Source organism: Pinus tabuliformis, chromosome 1_2 (assembly GCF_031772625.1).
Source record: "Pinus tabuliformis cultivar Carrire ecotype Pingquan chromosome 1_2, CPIR1, whole genome shotgun sequence".
Lineage (NCBI taxonomy): Eukaryota > Viridiplantae > Streptophyta > Pinopsida > Pinales > Pinaceae > Pinus > Pinus tabuliformis.
The window spans coordinates 1,025,157,557-1,025,179,618 of NC_142298.1; the positions used below are offsets into that span (position 1 = coordinate 1,025,157,557).

A 22,062-nucleotide genomic window follows, 5' to 3' on the forward strand; every position below is an offset into this window, starting at 1 on the left:
TTATTTCCTTTAAAAACCTTTCTTAGTGTCCACCCCCCTTGGCTTTACTTAGGAGAGAGCCAATACGAAGAGAGTTGGGATTAGGTGACAACCCCTTCTCTAAGCTTTGCCACCAAGGCCACACCTATTGGGGTCGAGGATTTTTCCCACATTAACTTAGGTGTGTAAGCGAGGCGGCAACAAGTGGAAACCCTTCCAAGAGAAAAACCACCAAACTCTTTTAATATAGGTCTTTAATGATTACCTCAATAGGAAGCTCCGACTTCCAAAGTTCTCTAACAGCCATTGGAAGGAGGCTCCAACACCTTGATTTACCAACTCTAACTAGAAGGACACTCGAACCCCCTGATTTACCAACTCCAACTGGAAGGACGCTCCAACACCATAGTTTTATCAAGCTTCAACTAAAAATATGCTCCAACACACTGCGACTTCTGGTTAACAAATTGAATTTCGACCCCTACAACTACCTAGGAATTTCGGTCAACTGTCCCAGAATTTTGGTCAACTTCCTCAATCAAACAGAGCAACAAAAGTTTCAGTCAACGTTGGTCATATAGGCCAGAAAATCCATAATCAATGCTAGTCAAAGCAAGTCAAACTTCCGGTCAAACTTCTGGTCAACTTCATTGGTCTTTACTCTCTCCCTCCTTCGTACGTGTGGACAGAAAATAAAGAACAGATGATTTAAATTGATGCCAAATGGAGGAGGTTGATTGGTAAATATATAGATGTCAAATAAGGAGGGTTTTGACCAAGGGTCAAACCCATTCGTATGGTGGGGCCAACCTGACTGTCGGGGGCCGACTTGAACTTCAAAAATAATATTTTAATTTCCTTTGAGTTTGTTGACTTGAATACCACCCCTAGCTACAAAAATTCAACACTCCATCTTAGCTAGGGATGTATTCATCTTGACTTCCTCAAATGTACATTTTGTTGAAACAATTTCTCCTTTCCAAGAAAAGATTAAAGGAGCTAGCTATGTTGATATATCCATCCACTACATGTGGAAAGCATCCCGCATCAGCATCATGCAAAGGAATCTAGTCACCCACCAGACGCATCCCCTTTGCAAATGGATCTAGTCACCCACTGGCCAAAGGCCTTCTAGGCTCCCACTGGCCAAATAACTTTTGGGGCAAGACTAGTCCTAGGCCACCAATTATCCAAGTCATCACTTGGAACCTAGTTAGCACCTATGACCTATGGTGAAACCCTAGGCCCATTTACCATTCCCACATGTCACATGCTATTGAATGAAAGATCTCTTACCCGAAGCTATAAGGCACTCACTCAACCCACTAGCCAAATAACAATTGCCAATATGGTCAAGTAACCCCTGACCAGGGGAGCACTCTAGGCCTTGATGCTCATTGGGCTAATCTCCCTAGTCACATGACATAGCCCTCGATCAATACCAATGACCCGTCAATATCCTAACCTAGGGAGAATCTTCGCCCCTTGATGCTACAACATCAACACTCCCTTTAACAAAGAGAAGCATTCTCAACCACTCCAAGCTTGTCCGTCAAGTATATAAACTTCATCCTTGTTAATTTTCCATTGTTCAATGTTATTACAATCACTTAGCCCAATCTTTTCTTAAATTAGCAATCAAATTTAATCTTCCAATGACAAACAGCAATTGTAGATAGAACAGTAAATGCAATGTGCAATAGAAGACAATCAAGAGCAATAATAAGAGACACAACATTTGGTCAAAGACTAGGGAAAAACCCCACAAGGGGGAAAACACTTTCAAATTCTTCTTCTATTAGATTGTCATCAAATGTTCACCAGAGAGATTACAATGTTCCAATTCATCAATCAAAAGTCAAAGTCAAACCTTTGACTATCCAACATGTTGACCATGTACATCTCAACAATCCAGGAAGCGGGATATATAGCAGTAGACAAAAAAAATTGAGCCAATGTGATCATTGTGATTCCAAATTTTGCAAAATTATTGTAAATGATTCTAGTATGACTATTAAGCCATGTAACAACACCTAGGTAAGCCTATGATTCTTCTCAAAGGGTTTCATCCTAGGGAGTTTTTTAACATCTCCAAATTATGTGTGTTTGTCAACACGGATAATTGGCAGAGTTTTTCTCCCAAATATACCCCAAAGCTAGGGTGGAACTCATTGACGAGGTCTTAGGCGAGTCCTAGTGTTTATTGAGTCAATGTATTTTTTATACTAAATCATGTGTCGTGTCGCAGAATTCGATTGAGTCTCAAGAATCTATGTTTGTGTATTTCCCCTTCTAAGGGTTGATATTGTAATCTTTTAATGTAAAAGTGTTATCTAGGAAATAATTTTGGTGAATGGTTTCTCATAATTAGAACACCATTACCAAAATATTTTTCAAATACACTTGGAGGGTGGAAAAATAATTAATCCCCTCGTGTCATTTTATTTTCGAGCTTACATAAAAATTAAATTAGCCAGAAAATTATCCAAAAAATAAAATGAAGGGAAATTTAATTACCCTCCAAGTGGAAAAATCATCAAAAACTTATTTGAGGCTTTGTTCAAAAGAAAAAATTCAAGTCAAAGATAAAATGCCTCATTCCCAAGGAAGAGGGACCCACTCCAGAAATTCGTTGGGGCAAAAAAGAACATTTTCCTAGCAGTTTGAATTTCTTGGACCAAGCAAAGAATTATTTTGCACAAGTAACGATAATTCTATTTTTTTGGGGGGTTCTCCATGGTCCAAAAATCAAATTTTGCCCCCTCCAGCACAGTGAACAAGGAAGATCGAATTATTTTGGAGATCTGTGCCAACTAATCAAGGGTTTGAATTTATTTAGACAAGGATCAAGGCATGGATTGAGCTACTAGTCATTATTTCCACTTGGAGGGGTCATTCGTCTCATTTTTTCTATATAAGGAAGCTCTCAACCTCCTCATGTCATTAGGATCTAACTAGATCGAAAATTTTGTATTGAGCTAAGCTTTGTTGGAATTTTGCATTAATAAAGACTTTTGGGTTCAATTCAAGGTGTTTTTGTCTCGCTAATCTGTGGTATGTGTTGGTAATTAAATTTTTTGTGCTTTATGCTCTAAATTTTGGAATATTATTGAGTATTGTTACTTCAAAAGCTAGCAATAGGAGCATATATTGGTACAAGAATTTTGCCTTAGCTGATGGATCTTGGATACATACTTACTGTTCACTTGATCTAGCAGATATCTCTAGATCTCGAGGGTTTTAAATATAGATCTAAGTCCATTCGAACTAACAATCAATCTTTTGAGTTGAACATAGATATACAAGTACGTTAGCCCTTAGAAATTTCCAAGTACACAAACTGAGGAAAGAAATATCTGTTGATTAATAAGTCGGAATATTTGTCTTCGAGGAGAGGTACTACTACCGAGGGCATTCTCCGTTGGGTGAGCCATTTCTGGCACCCTAGTTGTATTCTGAAAATTGCATAATAATAAAACCCTCTGAATAGTTGCACTGGTTTTCCCGCATTGGGTTTTTCCGGGGACATTGGTCCAAAAATAACGGTGTCACTTGTGTGCTTGTTTACTTTCAGTTGATGATCTGTAGATGTTGATACTGTACTTGTATTTATTTTCAGTATTTACATAGTAAATAACTTGTTAAGTAATTGAACAAGTAGGAAGAAATAAATCAGATAGTATAGGAAGAATTTCTAACAGGTTAAACTTAGAAATTCCAACAGTACTTTTCCTTTTGATCATTGTCCGTGAGAACAGCCACAACACTCTTGACGTAAGCTCCGAGATCATACTCCTCCAGAACAGCTATGATTCTGGTCTTCCATATGACATAGTTGGAAGCTCCTTCCAACCTATCATGATCTCTAAGCCCATGTGATGACATCTCACCCAAACTGTCGAATTGACTCTTCTAGTCACTGCACAGCACTATTCTATTGCCCAGCAAGTGAAAAATTTTAACTTTTGGCAAGAAAAGTCCTCTAAGGAGAAAATTCCCCTTCTATATGTCTTCGCTCTTTTCCGACGGATTTCTACCCAGGCAGAAACTACGCCCTTCAAGCACTGCCCTGAGGTTCTTTATCACTCCCTCTGTCTTTGCAAGCTCACGAACCAGAAATCATACCTCTCTATCGACTCTCTCAAAGCGAGATTTCCTCAAAATCTTTGTTTTTCGCGGCAAGGACTGCGCAATCCCTTCCAGGGGATTTGAATTTCTGCCAAATGCAGCTATTGGCCTCTCTGCTCAGCGTTGGATCTGCTCTTCCTGTTTCAAAATCAATGCTCTAATACCATCTGAAAATTCCTATACTCAAAGAACCCCTACTGCAGCAAAACTGAATTTACTTCACCTACTTGATTTTAATATACATTATCAAGTTATTTTCTAAATAATACTGAAGTAAATTACTTCTACAACCTACACCAATTTAATTTGATTACATGAAACAAAAAACCGAGCAAAGAACAAGATACATAGGACACCGTTATTTTTGGATAAAATAGTCCCCGAAAAAACCCAATGCAGGAAAATCGGTGCAACAACTCTGAGGGTTTTATATTATTAAGCAATAATTCTGAATACAATGTTGGATGCCCTCCCAACAATCCAGTTACAGAGAAAAATATAATGGCAGAAAATTGAGTAAGATTACCTCACTTCACCCAGTGGTTTCTGGTTGATCCGGCAGCAGACTGGCAAACCCCCGGCTATCTCTGCGCTGGCCCTACGTAGACCCCGCATTAGCGTCAAAGGCTCTACGTCAGCCCTTGTTGTCTCTTCTGCCTTCTGGAGCTTCTGCATCAACCTCTCCTAGCTATTCTGGCAGCTCCCCATCAAAATTCTAGATTTCTGCGTGAGGCAGTTTCTTCTTTGCGCTGGCTCTCCCTGGTTCAACGTCAAGCCTACATGGGCCAAGACTGGCCCAGCGTCAATCCCTCTAGGTGTTGCATTACCTCCACGAGTGGTTCTCTGCCTCTTTGCCCAGTATTCCTGAACTATCCCAACCCCTTTGCTGCAAAATGATCACTTAGTTCGAATTTCTCAGCTTCTTAGCCCCAAAAATTTCAAACTCTAGATCAATTCATTTTCTCTATGTGTTTCTTAATGAACCCCAAGCCTCCTTCTTATACTTTTCTTGTTAAGACTTCAACGGTCGAGATTAAGTCTCTAATCAATGGCTAAGATTAAAAACTTGACTGGATCCACTTTCTAGAACATTCTCACCCATATTTTGATTAAGACTCATTAATATTTTAATTTTCCTAAGTTTAGACTTAGGAACCCCATTAAAAATATTAATTATTTTAATAAAATACAATCCGAGTGGAATTTCACCAAACGGTTTCTAGGTTCTTTAGAACTCGTGTGCCTTAGCCTCTCCACCAATCTTCATGGCTAGAACACATCCGATGCGACCAAAAACTAACAGATTATACATTTATATCACAATTCTCAGTTCAAACCCTATGGAACAATCAAGGTAACATTAATTTGGGTTCACCCTGGATGGAAACTCTAGGATCCTTCATCTTAAATATGAAAAGGAAGTTTTTAACATTTTCCTACAGGAAAAAGAAAATAACACTTCAGGATGTTACACTGAAGCCAAATTCAATAACACCAGAAGACATACAAGATATTTCAAAAATAATTTTTCAAAACGGTAAAAAAATATTACAAAATATGCAAAAAGAAATTGACAAAATCACTTTTGATCGAAATGAAGTTTCTTGGCTTAAAAACCATAGTGAAAAATTATTAACACAAATTAAGAAGCTTAAGAAGAACAAAAAGTCATTGGAAAATAAGGTACAACAACTTATTGAGAGGGAAGCGTTGAATTCTTCAAATAAAGAAATTCAAGTTGAGGAAAATGGAATGAATATCAATCCAGTGAATATCACAACTCAAGAAGAAGACACATCAATTAAAGAAAAAACACACACAGATGTTGAAACAAAGGAAATTCCAAGTGAAGATTTTGTAACCAACTTGACGACATCAGAACCTGAAGTAAATCAAAATCTTGCCACACACATGATAAGGGAAACCAAAAGAACTCTTTATCTACATCTAAATCACAAGAACAAACATTTCAATCAATCTACGAATCTGTATCATTCAAAACATAAACAACAAACTTATGTTCCGAAGAATACTGGCGTGTGCACAACTCAGTTCAGTGATAACAGTTCATCACAAGTTTCCAGTGATCAAAAGATTTCACAAAAGATTAATTTAGGATGGTCAGATCCTTCCTCCGTGCGACAATTTTATATATCACTCCAAGGATCATATCAACTTGTATCAACAAAGATCACTATCCCGAAATGAGAAGACATTCATAGCAGAAAAAGAGTCAAGCCCTTTCATCAACAAGCTTTGATGACAAAGCTTTTTGAAGAGGAAGGCAATGTTATGAAAATAATTATGTAAAAGTAATAAATATAGATAATAAATAATAAACATAATAATATGTAAATAAATAATAATTAGTTAAACAAAGAGGTATGTCTAAGGAGACATGACCATTCATAAAGGGACCCTTGTTCTGTATATAAGCAAGCCCCTCACTCTCAATTGTATCATCATTCTTACTCATACATTTTTTAATATATATTCTTGTATCTCAATGGAGATCTTTATATTCCAAGTCTTCTGGAGTGTTTAACTTGAAGAACGAACTTGTTCGTTCCAAGTCTCTTGCTGATATGTACCTAACTAACTCTAGGAATTGGATGTATAAAGTCTAATGCTTCCATTATTGTATGATGTGGTTAACTTCATGCTTCTATAGAGTTGGTTGTACTTGCTATCTAAGTTGTGCAGGTACATAATCTTCGAGATGGTGAAGATGTTCATAAGTAAATTTGATATGATAAGCATGATGAAGGAAGTGATTTGAATGATGATGATCAATATGACTTCAATAAGAAGGATGGAAGCCATGAAAGATTCTCCAATGTCATAAGAAGAAGTTGATCTCCCTAAGTTAAGAGGGAGCCTGGATAGAAGAAATCTCCTTAAGTTAAGAGGGAGGGCATATTATGGTCATAATAGATACCTTGAAAGAAGAAATTGGAGAATGCATTTTGAAAGGTTGCTAAAATAAGGAAAGCAAGATCTGATTGTAGAATATGTTGTTGCATGTGAAGTAGGAAAGGAAGATGTATGATTGAGGAATCTTCTGTGAAGATTCGTTTGAAAATCCTACTGTGATAAATTGAGAAGCAACATCAAGTTGTCTGAAAAACCCCAGAGGTTTGTGTTTACTTATGTACATTTGAAAGTTTGTTACTGATTTGGGTTGTGTTTGTATAGGTAAATCTCTCAGAGGTTTGATAGCATATTTTACATGTTGGTTACCAATTAGTTTGATCGGAGGAGATTTGTTACCGATCTGTTTGATCGGGGAGGGTTTTCTACCGATTGGAATAATCAGGAGTCTTGAAGCTTTGTGTGTAAGACACATTGCCTGGGAAGACATTTGGCCGGCACTTTGTGTTGATGTCTAGATCCCGAAGTAGGGAGGGTGGCATTGGTCATAGAGCTCTGACCTCGGATACGCACCTGGATCCCTGGGTTGATGGTTAGCAAGTAAGCCTGATGGTACCTAGAGATGTTGAAAGCTTTAGTCCATCTTAGTCCCACCCGGATGGATTGCCCTAGTCAGGAATCTAGTCTGTGGCTCCGCATGTGCCTAAACACTTCGTTGATCATGTGTTTTGAGATCTTCCATTTACCTCTATAGATATATGTAAGTATGAATACCTCCCTAGTTAAGAGGGAGTGTTGACGAATGTAACTAGGTTCGATCTTCATAATTGTACTTGAGTCAAAAATGAAATAGATTTATCAAAAGAAAGCAAAAGAAATTTTATTATTAATTAAATTGACTTGTTAAAGCATGGGTTTCATGCTTGGGTCAATTGTCATAGGTAAAGCGTCCATTGTAGGTTTTTAGAATTTGTAAGTCAAAGTCAAAGTCTACTTTGTTATGTCAAAATATTCCTCCATCAAGTCTCCTTGTAGTCGGCCTTCAAATTAATAGTCAACAAGTCGGCTTCACTAAATAGACTCATGTTGGCTCATTTACAGTGGGAAACAACTATATATAAGAGTGTAGACTTCACTCAACATGAATTGTAGAGGTACAAGTTCGGCAATTTCAGAGAAGAGTTCGGTGTATTACAGTGAGGGAATTCGGTGAAGTTGAAGTGAAGAATAACTCGAAGTTTCAAGGAGTTGAAGTGTCAATGCAAGCTGAAATGTTTAAGGGCCACCACCACCACAGACCAAAGTCTAGGGTTGTTACCACAGGACCGAGGCATAACTGTATTGCAGTGTTTATCATCATTGTTGTACCGAAACTTGGGCTATCTCCACAGGACCGAGGACTGAAACTGTATTGCAAGACAGTGTGTGCTATCATTACAGGACCAAAGTTCACTGAAGCACTATATGATCATATGTGTACTAACTCTACAAGACCAAAGTTTATCACAGGACCGAAGCTCATTTGGGATATCACAGAACTAAAGTATTGAAGCTTGTTTGGAACTATCACGGGACTGAAGCATAATTAAGATGCCACAAAACTGAAGCATGATGTGTCAAGGTTGACTTGATGGATGGAAGTAGTCTTTAGTATAGATTATATGGGTCTTGGTCATCTCAGTCTTTGTTTTGACTCTATAGAAGGAAGAATTACTTGACTGGGTTTTCCCGTACGTAGGGGTTTTGCCCTGGCTACGTGCCTACATCTCGCGTCTTTTTCTATTTGTTGTTTGGCATTAGTCTTGATGATAAGAAAATATAAATCGAAAGAAAGGAAAAATAATACTGAAACATCACAAGGTAATGTCATAATAAGAGAAATCAATTAACTTGCCACCCTATTGGATTTCTCAACAAATTAAATCAGAACATTGCCATACATGATAAGGGAAAGACAAACCAAAAGAACTCATTATCTACATTTGAATCACAAGAACAGACATCTCAGTGAATCTACGAGTTTGTATCACTAAGAACAGAAGAACAGATCTATGTTCCAAAGAAAATTGATGTTTGCACCATTTAGTCTTACAATAACAACTCATTACAAGTTTTCAGTAATCGAAAGATTACACATAAAATTGATTTAGGATGGTTAGATCCCTTCTCAGTGCAACAATTTTGTTTATCACTCAGAGGATACTATCATCTTGTAGCGACAAAGATCAGAAATCGAAGAATTCCAAAAGATGCAAATAGATTACAAAGACAAAGAACAGATGACACACCTTGTTAGTGATAAGCTTTGAGGACAAAGCTTTATGAAGAGGAAGGCAATGTTATCAATATAATTTATAATAAAATAATAGAAAATAATGTAAACAATAATAATCATAATTAATGATTAATTAATTAAATAGTTAGTAATGGAGAGGTGTGTCCCTAAGGACATAACTGTTGTGAAGAGGTACCTGCCTAGGGTATATAAGTAGGCCCTCACCCTTATTGTAATCATCTCATCAATTCTTTTATAATATTCAATATACAATTACTTGCCCTACAATGGATGTCTTTGTATTTGAAGTATTTTGAAGCTTACTTTGCCGCGTATACGAACCTTGTTCACTATAGACTCTTTTTGACTTCTTGACCTAGGAAAAACCCTAGAAGCACTCAATGGGTGCCTGACCTCTAAAATTAAAGACCTTGAGCATCAAAACCCATGCTCCAAAAATAACAATAATAATTTTTTTTTCATTTTACAAAATACAAGAATCAAAAGTACATTTCATATTTATGAAGACCAAACCTAGTTACACATTTTTCAACAAAAAGAAGTGTGAAATACCTAGAAAAGAAGGAGATAACCCTAGCGAAGAAGAAGGAGACATTTGTCAAGTAAAAGGAAGTTGAAATTCTCTCTGTTCTGCAACATGTGCAAGTTTCTAGGTTGTTGCAGGGGGGCCAAAGTTGCAGATTTGCAGTAGGGCTGAAAATCTGAAGCAGGAGGGCCAAAATCTGGGTTTGTTGCATGATTGAATCAATTTGACTAAAGTTGACTATTGAAGTTGGACTAATCATCTTGGGAGGCCGACTTGGGGGATTGGAGGAGGTCTTTTGGTCTATTCAAAGGTCTTGGTTATCTCATTTGATTTGATTCTAAAGAAAGATAAGAGAAGTTTTGGGTTTTCCCCTAGAAGAGGGGTTTTAGCCCTAGCTGAGAGCCTATATCTTGTGTCTCCATTGCCTTGATCTTCATGTGCTTATGTTTTTGGTAGCTGATTGATGATAAGAAGATAACAAGAATTTAAAGATAATCACAAGTAACTATCAAGACAAGAAAATCTTTCTGCCTTTTGATTTTCCAACAGGGGTGGGTAAATGTTTCCCCATGCGTCCCCACATCCCAAGAGCGTGGGAAATGTGGGGAGTGCACCCCCCACCTTGGGGGACATGTCCTGTGGAACACTGGATTTTATCTATCATTCTTGTATATCATAGCTAAATGCTTAGGGAAATCTTCACTGATCATTTTTGTATATAATACTTTGACGTTGGTTAACAAATTGCTTTTGACAATGTTTCATTTTTAAAATTGAAAAAATGTTAAGTTTTATCCTACTCAATGTGGTCATATTATCATACCTATTTTATCATCATGTCTTATACTTACACCTTCAAAAGCAATTCCTACTTTTATTTTTCCAACAAAATTATAGAAGTTAAACACAGACTAGAATTGGCAGTCAAATCCCAATAGGCAACAGAATCCTCCTGTAATATATTTACTAACATAACTACAAATGTCCAACACAAGCATGATCATGTCTTAAGATAATAAATAGATTATAATTAATTTTTTTAAGGTGCTTTGAGATTTAACTTAGTCTGTAGAACGTATCCTCAGATAATTAAAAAACCAATTTAATAAATTTAAACAAAATTCTATGGTTTTTTGTCATTCATCGGATGAGATTTTCCGAGGATCCCTGTTGATCATGTGATCACATTTTTCTGTTCCACGATGTACTGATTTCATTTTTGAAGTAATATATGCAGCAATTCGAAAAAATAAATTAAACTTTAATTTAAAAATTAGTAAAAGCAATGGAATGAGGACATAGCAGTCATGAGAGCTGTGAAAGGGGTATTCTTTTCATCCATTCATGCCAAAAAGTACATAACTCACCAACTGGCTTATACTGAAAGCCTGAAGTAACTTGTCCAATCCTGTTTACCATCCACACACTTGCAGGAAATTCTGCAGCTACCACAAGTCAACGTAGTTGTCAGTGTCCACTGTAGCAAGCAGTCTAAAGTTTTGTGAGACAAATAGTCATTGAATAAATAATTTTATGATGACAAATTGTCAGATGAATGCAAATGACTCAAAGGTTTTCACTTATCCTTCTTTTGCATTTGAATGAAACAAAACATGCAATTTGAAGAATGATTGGGTAAAAGATGCAGATATTTTTAGCATTTACATGAATCATAGCTGCATAATACCATTAATTTCTCTCCTGTGCACAATAATTTTTTTTTTGGAAAAAGAAGGGCAACACATTTGTGCAATCAGACATGACCCTGAGCTGTACATTTGTCTAAACATAACAATGAGATGAACCATTGTCTACATTTGGCTCAAGATAAATAAGGCATTAAACATATCTTAGGAGGACTAGACAGTGGAAACTGAAGCAATATTAATTTGTCATGTAACTTGATGGGCTCTTTATATGTAGCCATCCTTTTGTGATCCTTTTTCAACTTTTGAACCCTGCTTTTTCCTGGTTAAACACTTTTTTGCCTATATAACCACTCGTAAAAGCAGCTGAGCTTAAAGTGGCAGTTGTTCTTCAATAAGTTGTATTGATGGATGGCTATTAATACCACAAAATCTTGCACCTTTGTGCAAAGCCGAGATCACTAGTGTTTGCAATAGTGAATTTATTCCTTTTACGGCAGCAGAATTATTTTTTAATTTTGCAATTGGGGTTTTGTGGCCAAGGTCAATTTGTGAAGGTCGCTGAATAGTTTGCAATATGAAGATTGATTGGATGGGGCCACTAACTTCAGTCCCTAGAAGCTAGGTCACATGGTTCGCTTTTGAGTTTGGGTTCGGCAACTATTAAGTTTGATTCAGGTTCAAATTTTCTGATAAGGTTCAGATGGGGTTCGGCTTTAGGTACGTCTATATACATTTTTAAAATATATATATATATATATATATATATATATATATAGATAGATAGATAGATAGATAGATAGAGAGAGAGAGAGAGAGAGAGAGAACAAAATTATCGAACTAATTAAGTTCCATACTCAGCACATTACTCATTAGTAACAATAATGCACCTCTTTGCAATCTAGTGTTCCTCCAAGCCGACTTAGTTCTTCTCTCAAACTAACTCAATAGTGAGGTCTCCAACTGTAAAGATGCAGACACCACAGGTTGCTATAGATACAGATCTAGAGTGACTTCAAGGAATCCTTGCCCCTTGTTGCTACAAGCATAGGCCTGCATAGATCTACAAATGAACATTTGTCTTCAGAAAAATATTGTTGGCCATTGGAGAACAATTCTCCTGGACCATGCTCCTTAATTCAAATTGATTATGCTTTGGACCATTATTAGGGTTGCTTTGATACCAAAATGATGCAGATGGAAGGGGGCAGGCCTAAAGTGCTGAATGATAAACTCACAGACCATACATTCATCAATTTCCAGACAGAGAATTACAGAGATAGAGTACAAATTGCTTCAAATAATAAATCAAAGTTGCCATTACATTATACATATTACAAAACTGTTAGGTCAACACATACAAGATTTAATGTTAATAAAATGGCACTTAAAACAGTCCTAATACAGGGAAGATTCAACCCAAACTACATAGATTTTATTTATGGCATGCAGGCTACTCAAATTGGCATCTAGCAAATTTAGGTTACTTAGATGGATCATAAGACAGATTTAAGCTCAACTACATAGTGTTATATATATATATATATATATATATATATATATATATCAGAGTTGATCTACCTGTACAAGACATCGTTATTGAGGTGTATCAAAGTAATGACTGAAGTCTGAAACTAAAACAAAATTAGTTTCAGACTTCAGCCATTACTTTGTTACACCTCAATAATGATGTCTTGTTTTATATATATATATATATATATATCAGAAAATTTGAAATGGTGCACATATTTCTATTCAGTTTACAAGAATATAAAACAAAATTAGTTTCCGACTTCAGTCATTACTCTGTTACACCTCAATAAAGATGTCTTGTACAGGTAGATCAACTAGAACAATCCTAGTAAACTGTATAAAACATAACATGAGAATTAATAACCTGCATGGATCTTCACTTGCTATTTTTCATTTTGTTGATAAATGCGTCTTTGTCAACAAAATGGACTCTTGCTTAGTTTATATAAGGAAACAAGTCTACAAATCGCAACAAGCCTACAAATTGCAAAATGAAGTAGAAGATAGTCATCAAATTTCAAAATTGAAAGGAAGTCCATAATGTCAAACTGTTATAATAATATCCAATACTTAGAAATTCTTTCACAAAATTTAAAGCACAATCAAAATGTCTATTCTTATGATCTAGTTGCAACATCAAAAAGATCTAAAATTTTAAATCATCAAGAGCACATGGGCTCCAACCAGGAAATGCACTAGAAGTGTGTTCATGAATGAATGGAACTCCATCATCAGTAGTATCATCTCGTGAGTCACCATCATTACCAAAATCATCTTCTTCTGCACTTTGAATAGCTGCAAACCATTGTTGAGGGGAACTAGATGCATCCTTGGCCATGCTGCTTGTTGACCTCTACTGGTCAACTACCCATGCAGTACACCCCCTTTTTCTTTGCAAGAAAGGGGCAGCACCTGATCAGCGTGTCCGTGCCATCCAGCAGTCATCAGCAGCTTGATCAATCTAATTGTAAACCCAGTCTGCATGTATTAATTGTAAATAATCTTAGCAGATAGGAGTCGTGTATGTGAATTGCCTAGGTGGACCTAACTTTCTAGTGGTAATCTACGTCCCGGAAGGTTTTTCGTCTCACCGATCCATGGATCGGCAGAGTTTTCCTTCAAACCTAACCCCAAAGCCGGGATGGATTTCGTCATTGGAATTTTAGGAGAATCCTAGTGTGTTGATCTGCTAGATTATAGTTGTGTCGCAGAACTGGGTGAGTTGTGAGGGTCTATGTTAAAGGGGTTTTCTCCCTTAAGATGTAAATTGTAAAAGTCATGATGTAATGTGTCCTGAGGGTCGAAAAGTGTTTTAAATCCCCTCATGAGTCCTAAGTCCTAGGTCCTAGGTGATGTTTCCGAAGGCTTAGTTCGATGATCCATTTTAAAATGAATTAAAAAATTAAAAAATGAATAAAAATAATAAAATAAATAAAAATTAAAAAATGAAATAAATAATAAAAAATAATAAAAAATTAAAAAAATAAAGCAAAAACCCTAACTAATAAAATAATAATATTTTAAGTGAATAAATCGACGGATGAGATCAAGAGATGTCTTGACCCTCATCAACGGTCGAGATCGCTTCAACATGGATCATTCGAACTAGCCGTTGGGATCATTTCCTTTAAATAGGGTGCTAGGGGTCAGTTCAGAAAAAGGGATCTGTGAGTCTGGTACTGAAGAAGCTTTCTTGTAAATCTGTTTCTGGTTAATAAAAGAAGACTTTGGGGTCCATATCTTGCTGGTGTTACTCTCTTGAAATGCTGTGAGATTGTTTAAATTTTCTGCATATTTTATTTTCGGCCATTAATAATAGCTTTTCGTAGAGTATTGTGAGCACAGGTATCTTGTTCACTTGCTGGGGTTTGGGTGCTGTTAGGGTTTCTGAAGTAATGGCAGGTATCTCCATTACTGTTTGAGATCTAGCGGCATTTTTGCCCCTCTTTATTGACGGTTGTTTTGAGCTGTGCAGAAAGCATTTTATGAAGGAATTTTGTGGGCGTTCGGGGAAGTTCTCGGCTGAACCAGCCAACTCCCGCAAGCATTTTTTGCTGAGCCCAGTTGGATTCGATCCTGGGTCTATCATTCGGTTTATTTTTCTAATTTGCATGAGAGATTTTCTGAAGTTCTTCACAGTGACAGTCTGAAATTTCTGTTTCTTTAAAAATATTTCCGTGCTTATCGCTGAATCTGGCTGTTAAGGGGCCAAATCTGTAAATTAATTAGCTGTTCTAGGGTTTCAAATTTTTCTTTTATGCAGTTTTGATTAGGGTTTTGTCTTTTTTGCGATTGCAGGACTGCCATCAAGGTTGATACGCTGACACACTGTGCATAAGCAGCAGATTTTAGCGAGAGGCATTCTTTGGTTGCTGGTTTATATATGCACGAATCTCAGTTTTTTCGCCGTCAGCTTCATTGTGTCCACACAATCAGGCATTGAAACTCTGCAGTAAGCCGTCAACAAGTGATTTACATCAAGCAAGCCAATCTGCTGAGCCGTCAACGCATCATCCGTGATAATCTTTTGGGCCTGTGAGGAATCGTTTTTCTTCTTGGCGTTGCTGCTCAGGCATCAAATCCCACGTCAAGCCGATCAAAATCAGCAGACTCAAAATTGGGGTTCGGAAATTATATCATGAGTTTCATCAGCAGTATTTATCATAGCCATAGCCATGGAATGTCGTAGCTCTGGTGGTCACCACTGTTATTCTGGCCGCCGATTCAGTTGTAAGGAGATTCGATTATCAAATCGCTGGGCATCGAGCTTCATTCACGCCGGCAACAGAGAAAAAAGCGTTCAACAGTGGCATTTTTCCGCGTGAATACCGTCTACCGCCATCTCCATTGTTGCAGCTTTTCAAAACGCAATCCTGTGCCTAAACCGATTTGAAAACCAAGTAAATCTGCGGCTCAGGTTGAAGTTTCTCAAACAATTAATGCATTTGCGTATCAGGTTATAGGTTGGGCGATCTTCAAGGATATCAGGTATGCGTAAATCATCCGTCGGCTCAGGTAAAACTTTTATGTCTGCGTTTAATCTTCGAATCAATATTCCCTGTCGTCGTTTTCCATAAGTCATTTCGTTTGATACGCGCAGTTAGCAGTTAGGGATTGTATGTAGTCACGATTCATTTTTTTGACTTCGATTTTGTTTAGCGTAGGTCCTTTTGGGGCTTTATAAAAATTAAAATCAAATTTTCATTTAGGTGTTATCGTTTTCTTTTATTAGATTTGGGGTTTCTCATGTGTATAAATGGATAGGTTAGCGTAGGTTTCTAATTAGATTTCAATTTAAATTTTTTTTAAATAGTTTAGGTTTTGTTTTATGTAAATTTTTATTTTAGTCTTTTAAATTTGGTATTTCGAAAATATAAAAAAAAAATATATGTATATAAAATAAAATAAGAAGGATTTATTTAATTTAACTTTGGTTTAGTTTATTTTTTATGAATAGTTAATGTTTTTTTAGATTTTATTTTAGATTTTTTTTAAATTTTCATAATATAAAAAAAAAATAAAAAATATTTTCAAAGTGATTTTTAGGGTTATAGTTCAGTTTTAGATTAACTTTTAGATTTCATTTTTTTTAGATTTTTATAAAAAAAAAAAAAATTGGTTTAGTTTAATTTTTTATTTATAGTTTAGTTTTAGAATACATTTTAAATTTTAAATTTTTAGATTTTTAATTTTCTTTTTTTTTTTTTGAAAAATAAAAAATTAAAAAAAGATTTAAAATTTTTTTGGAAAAAGTATAAAAATTTCGCGGAAAATTTATTTTTGCCAGATTCAGTGTTTTTCATGTTATATCTTTCAAGCCGAGATGCGAAATTGATATCTGGTTAATGGTTTATGATTCGTGGTGGTTTTTTTTGAAAAATCTCAATCGCTGGATTGATGATAGATGATTACTGTTCATGGTCCATATTTTTATATCATTTAACAAGTAATCGTTTTAACCACAATCTCTTAAGGCACTGGTCTGCTAAATTAATCAAATCCATCTAGTGCTTATCTTATTGCGTCTCGTGTCTCTCGACCAGTTGGCCTCATCATCTCACAGAGACTACCCCCCTTAGCCGCGGGAGACAGGCTTAAACGGAGGGATCGGGGATCAGAGTGACAGCCCCCGGTCTGAGCGTTGTCGTGTCAATCCGCGCGACAACACTGCTCAAAACCAATTGTAAATTACTACGAACATAAACAAGGTCTTCCAACCTTGTAGATAGAAATTTGTTTATTTTCTTTGATTGTATATGGTTGAAGCTACTCCAATTCCTTTCACAAGCTGAGGCACTGGATCCTTGGCTCAAAACACAAATTGCAAAATGTTGCAATTCAAGTGTTTGTGATCCATAAAACTTCCCTGGAGTAGTGTGCCTATCCTGTGTGCCAGAAATGCTTCCAAATATCCCCTCTTCTGACCTATAAGCCCAAAGTTGCTCTCTAAGCTTCCTGGTTTCTTCTAGATCTGGAGTCATCCGCTCAATAGTTACATAAAGGCCACTCATGACTTCTAAATCATTATTTCTTTTTATCCCAAACAATCTAGGGTCCAAATAACAAGTTGTTGCATGTAAAGGGCTATGCAACATCTTCCATCTTTCATCTATTACCTCCTATATTTCCATGTACTCATTTTCCATGTTGTTGAAGGATTTTTCAATAGCTTCCTTACAACAATCCGTGTCTTCATAAACAAAACCCATAGAAGGGGTGTTATTATCAACCATGTGAAACACATCAATGATTGGTTCGTATATCTTTAAAACTTTCACAGCGCTTTCCCAAAAAACATTTCCAAAAATAAGTTGTTCCAAGTCTTTCCCTTTAGCTTCCTATGAGAGGTGAGAAGCTCCCCATTCAGTGCTACAAACAACACTTCTTACACTTGCCTTTTCCTCAACCAATCTTTTGAGAGTAATGTAATATGTGGCAAATCTGGTTTGACAAGGCCTTACTAGCTTCTTTAGATGATTGCTTTCTATACAGGCCCAATGTGAGTTGATGGTTAAATATTGTTGGATGGTGTTGTCATTGATGTCAACCCATGGAGTTGGTTGGGTTTGACTTTGACCAAAAACACCAGTCATTGATGTCAAATGGTTAATTAACGCTTCTTAGTAATTGGCGGATTACATCAAGATGGCAGCTATATTGTTGGATGGTTAAAAGCCCAAGTCCTAGGGTTTATGTTCTCTGGACTGAGAATGTGCCCCGACTTTGTCGAGGGTTTTTGGTAGGTCAAATCATTGAGTTTGGGTCGGAGATCTATGTCATTAGATTCTCCTCGAAAAGATGTTTTTGTTGATATGTGGTACGCCCCGAGAGGCCTCCTGGTTTGAGAGATATTCACAATTGAAGTTAGTGACCCTAGTTTCTGGGCTAAAACCCTAAGGGGTAGTGACATGACACCTCCTCCTACAGTTCTCAACATATGACTTTGTTTATCATTGTAATCTCACCCCATATAAGTTACGTAACTTCAAAAATCAAAGACAATAAACCAAGCATTGACTTAATACACTCGTGTCAACTAAAAAAAACACACCAAAAAGGATTAGTGTACAAATTCCTTACAGCTTAAACAAACAATTTATTAATAACTATTAAATTAAATTAATTTTATTAAAAAAAATGTTTTTGAAATATCCTAAAAAGGCCTACCTAACAAAGCCCCTAAGACTTCAAAACTATCCAAGTCAATAAACTTTATGAACACACGTCACTCCAATATATACGTAATGTATATCATCAAAAGAAAAGTGAGTTTGTGGTCTTGTAAAAGGAAATCGGAATGCTAATAGGAGTCCCTCTTATACCCACACATAAGTCTATAAAAAGACTGTGTATACTCCTCCAAAATTATCATTTCAACAAACTTTTTTCATGATCTTAACCTCTGAAACCTTCGGCCTAATTAAGGACACCTGAGGCAGCGAAATTGCAGAAGTTTAAGGTTTTGATTTTGTTTGGGAAACTCTTTTGACATCATCACTTCAATCCGTCAAGGCTAGGCCTGAAGCTTGGTCCTTTGAGGCAAGTTCTTCTGTTTGTGATTTCATGTTTTGTTGGGCAACTTTCTTTGATTACACAGACCCTGCGGCTAGGGCATCCATTTGGGCACAAAATTCCAGGGCTAATACTAGGGCATCAATTGTTGCGCTTGAATATCTTAATGTTGGTCTACTTGTATGGGAATTCTTTGTAAATTTAGCCACATTCAACACACCGATCCAAGGTCTCATTCTAGAATATTTCCAGCACTCTGTTTTCTTGACTCGCTCAAATAAGATATCACACTTCAGGGTTGACGTTATTGTTTTCTGAACATGAGGGTTCTTCCCTCTCTGAAGATTCAGATCCATTTTGGTCTCCAAACCTTGTGATCATCACCATTTCAAGAAGATTCTTTCCTAGGAAGTCTCAGCCCTCTAGGCATCACATTCTGAAGCAAATGTTTATTATTATTGCCCAGCGGATATCATTATGTTTATAGCAGGACTACAAGGACAGCAAAGAGTATTTTAAAGCTCGAATCCAGGACAGTTAAGGACTGTAGCACATCAAGAAAACTCAATCACTGAAGCTAAACAACCTCTATGGCTTGAAGAGACAAGAACCTTCGGCCCTATGATTTCTGCAAGAAGTCTCAGTTCTGAGTTTGTTAACCTTTTGAAAAGAACATTCCAGATCAGCGAAGAAGACGGTAGGTAGTATTGAATAAGTCATCACCATACGTTTACAACCAATCTGTAGACAAAGCTAATTTTGGCACTGTTATAAAGTATACAATTTTCTAGCAGATAGTCATTCAAAGGTTGAAGCAACACTTGCAAACAAGTGATATATAATGGGACAACAAGGTAGTTGTGAATTGTGAATAGTTCTTGTGACTGTCTCAACATTGATCTTACACCTTGATTTGACTGGGTATTTGACATAGTAACCTTGTTCCTTGAGTATGGAAATGCATAAAATTCTTGTTAAGCTACAGCCCTTGTATATACTATACATTATACAACCATCTGTTATTGGACAACACCTTGTTTGATGTAATGGGCATGCTATATGTTTGACTCTGACCACTGACTTGACAAATGACCTTGTATAGTGACTACATGTGACAAAGATGACTTAATGATTGATTGTGGGCTTATGATTGACAGTGACAACATTTGACAAGTAATGTGATGGGACAGCAAGTGACATAGACCTTGACCTGATACATTAGTGAAACAATTACACGACCTTGATAGTTGCTTAACATAACAATATCTTGATTGAGAAATAAAACAATGACTTTTGATTTGAATTAATTTGGTGTTTGATCCTTGTTGTCACACAGATTGTCTGGGCAGCGCAACAACGCTCAGACCGGGGGCTGTCACCCTGATCCCCGATCTCTCCGTTTAAACCGTTTCCCTAAGCTAAGGGGGGTAGACCCTTCGGGATAAAAGAAGACCAACTGGCAATCAGTTGGCTTGGTAGACACAGTGAGGAAAACAAGCACTTGATTGATTAAAACTTGATTATATCGTGTTATGCTTAGTAATAGTGCTTTATGGAGTTAATGATTAAATAATTGTTTATCAATTGTTGCAAAAAATATGAAATTTGTAATTCCAAGATTAACAATCATTTACCATCAAATTACCCAAGCAATGCAAGATATTCAATAAATGCACAATGCTTCAACAATGTTCCAGCAATTAAACTTCAAAAAATCAAATGCTTTAAATGACCATAAAATTTAAACGCTGACCAGTTCACAAAATGATTCACCTCTTTTCAATAGTTAATCTTTAAATAAACATTTAAGTGTATTTAACTATGGAGAAGTGGAACATAAAGACACCAAAATGAATTTTCAATTTTTAGTCAATTTTTTTTCAAATTTTTAATTTTTATATATTTTTATATTTTTATAAAATTCTAAGCTTAAAATAAAACAAAACTAGAAAATAAAATTTAAATCTAAACTAAAGTCTAATCTAAAACCTAAAAGGGACTTTTTTTATATTTTTTATATTTTTTTGAGATTTTTGTTTAATAAAACAAAACTAAACTAAACTAAAAGCTAAACCAAAAATAAAACTAATCTAAATCTGATCTAAATCTAATGCTAATTTTATAAAATTTAAAACTTAAAAAAAAATGGAAATTCTTTTTTTTTGTATATTAAAAACACATGAAAACTAACTAAAATTTATCCTAACTCTAAACAGAATAAACCAATCAAATTTTTATTTATTTTTTTATTATTTTTATTTTTATTTTTTTAATAAAAAGCAAAACAAAACTAAATTAAAATTTTAATAAATCTAAAACTAAACAAAACAAATAAAGTCTAACTTTCAGATTTTTTAATTTTGAAAATTTATGAGACCTAACTAAAAGTTAATGAAATTAAAAAAAATACGTACACCCTAGCTAAGACTAAACCAAATTAAAACAAATGCATATCTCACAATGAAATCAAATGTATGTTTGTGGTTTTGCAGCTGCAGGTACGCGTGAGGAGCAGAGGACGTAGGCGGAGAGGGTTCAATGGAGCTGGCAACGGAATGGAGGAAATACGTTGCAAGTTGGAGCTTGGACGCAGAATAGGCTCGATGGACAAAGCTACGAATGAGGCTACGCTTGCGTGAAGAGCAGCAGATAATGGAGGACACAGGGAAGTTTGCAGTTTGAGGAGAAACGCAATAGGTAGGAAGCAACGAATATTCGGCTGCGTGGGAAACAAATATTGTTGCGGACGAGGAGAGGATGGATGGATCTAGAGGCTACAACGATAATAGATACGAGTATGCGTGGAAAGGATGAGCGATGGATTGGCAGCTGGGTTGATTTTGCAGGTTTCAGGGACAGCGTGGCAAAGAGAAATGGATGCTCACGTAGAGAAATGCGATTTGGGAGAGCAGCAACGTGAGAAATGAGCCGGAGCTGCAAGGGTAAGCCACAGGAGCTGAGCAGCGTTTTAGAGATGTCTGCGTGAAAAAATGGCAGAACGCAGGTGAAGTGCGCAACTGCGTGAGGAATCTTTGGAGGAATGGTAGCGTGAGGTGGAGTTGAAGCTGCGT

General features: G+C 36.2%; 1 protein-coding gene across 1 annotated transcript in view; it reads right to left on the minus strand.

Moving 5' to 3' along the window:
• LOC149209613 (beta-galactosidase) overlaps nucleotides 1-22,062 on the minus strand; it is a 357,426-nt gene that overhangs the window by 168,705 nt on the left and 166,659 nt on the right. The window contains exon 7 of the mRNA XM_089396421.1: nucleotides 11,168-11,245. Within this exon, the coding sequence (XP_089252547.1) occupies nucleotides 11,168-11,245 (78 nt within the window). The remainder of the gene's footprint in view (nucleotides 1-11,167; nucleotides 11,246-22,062) is intronic.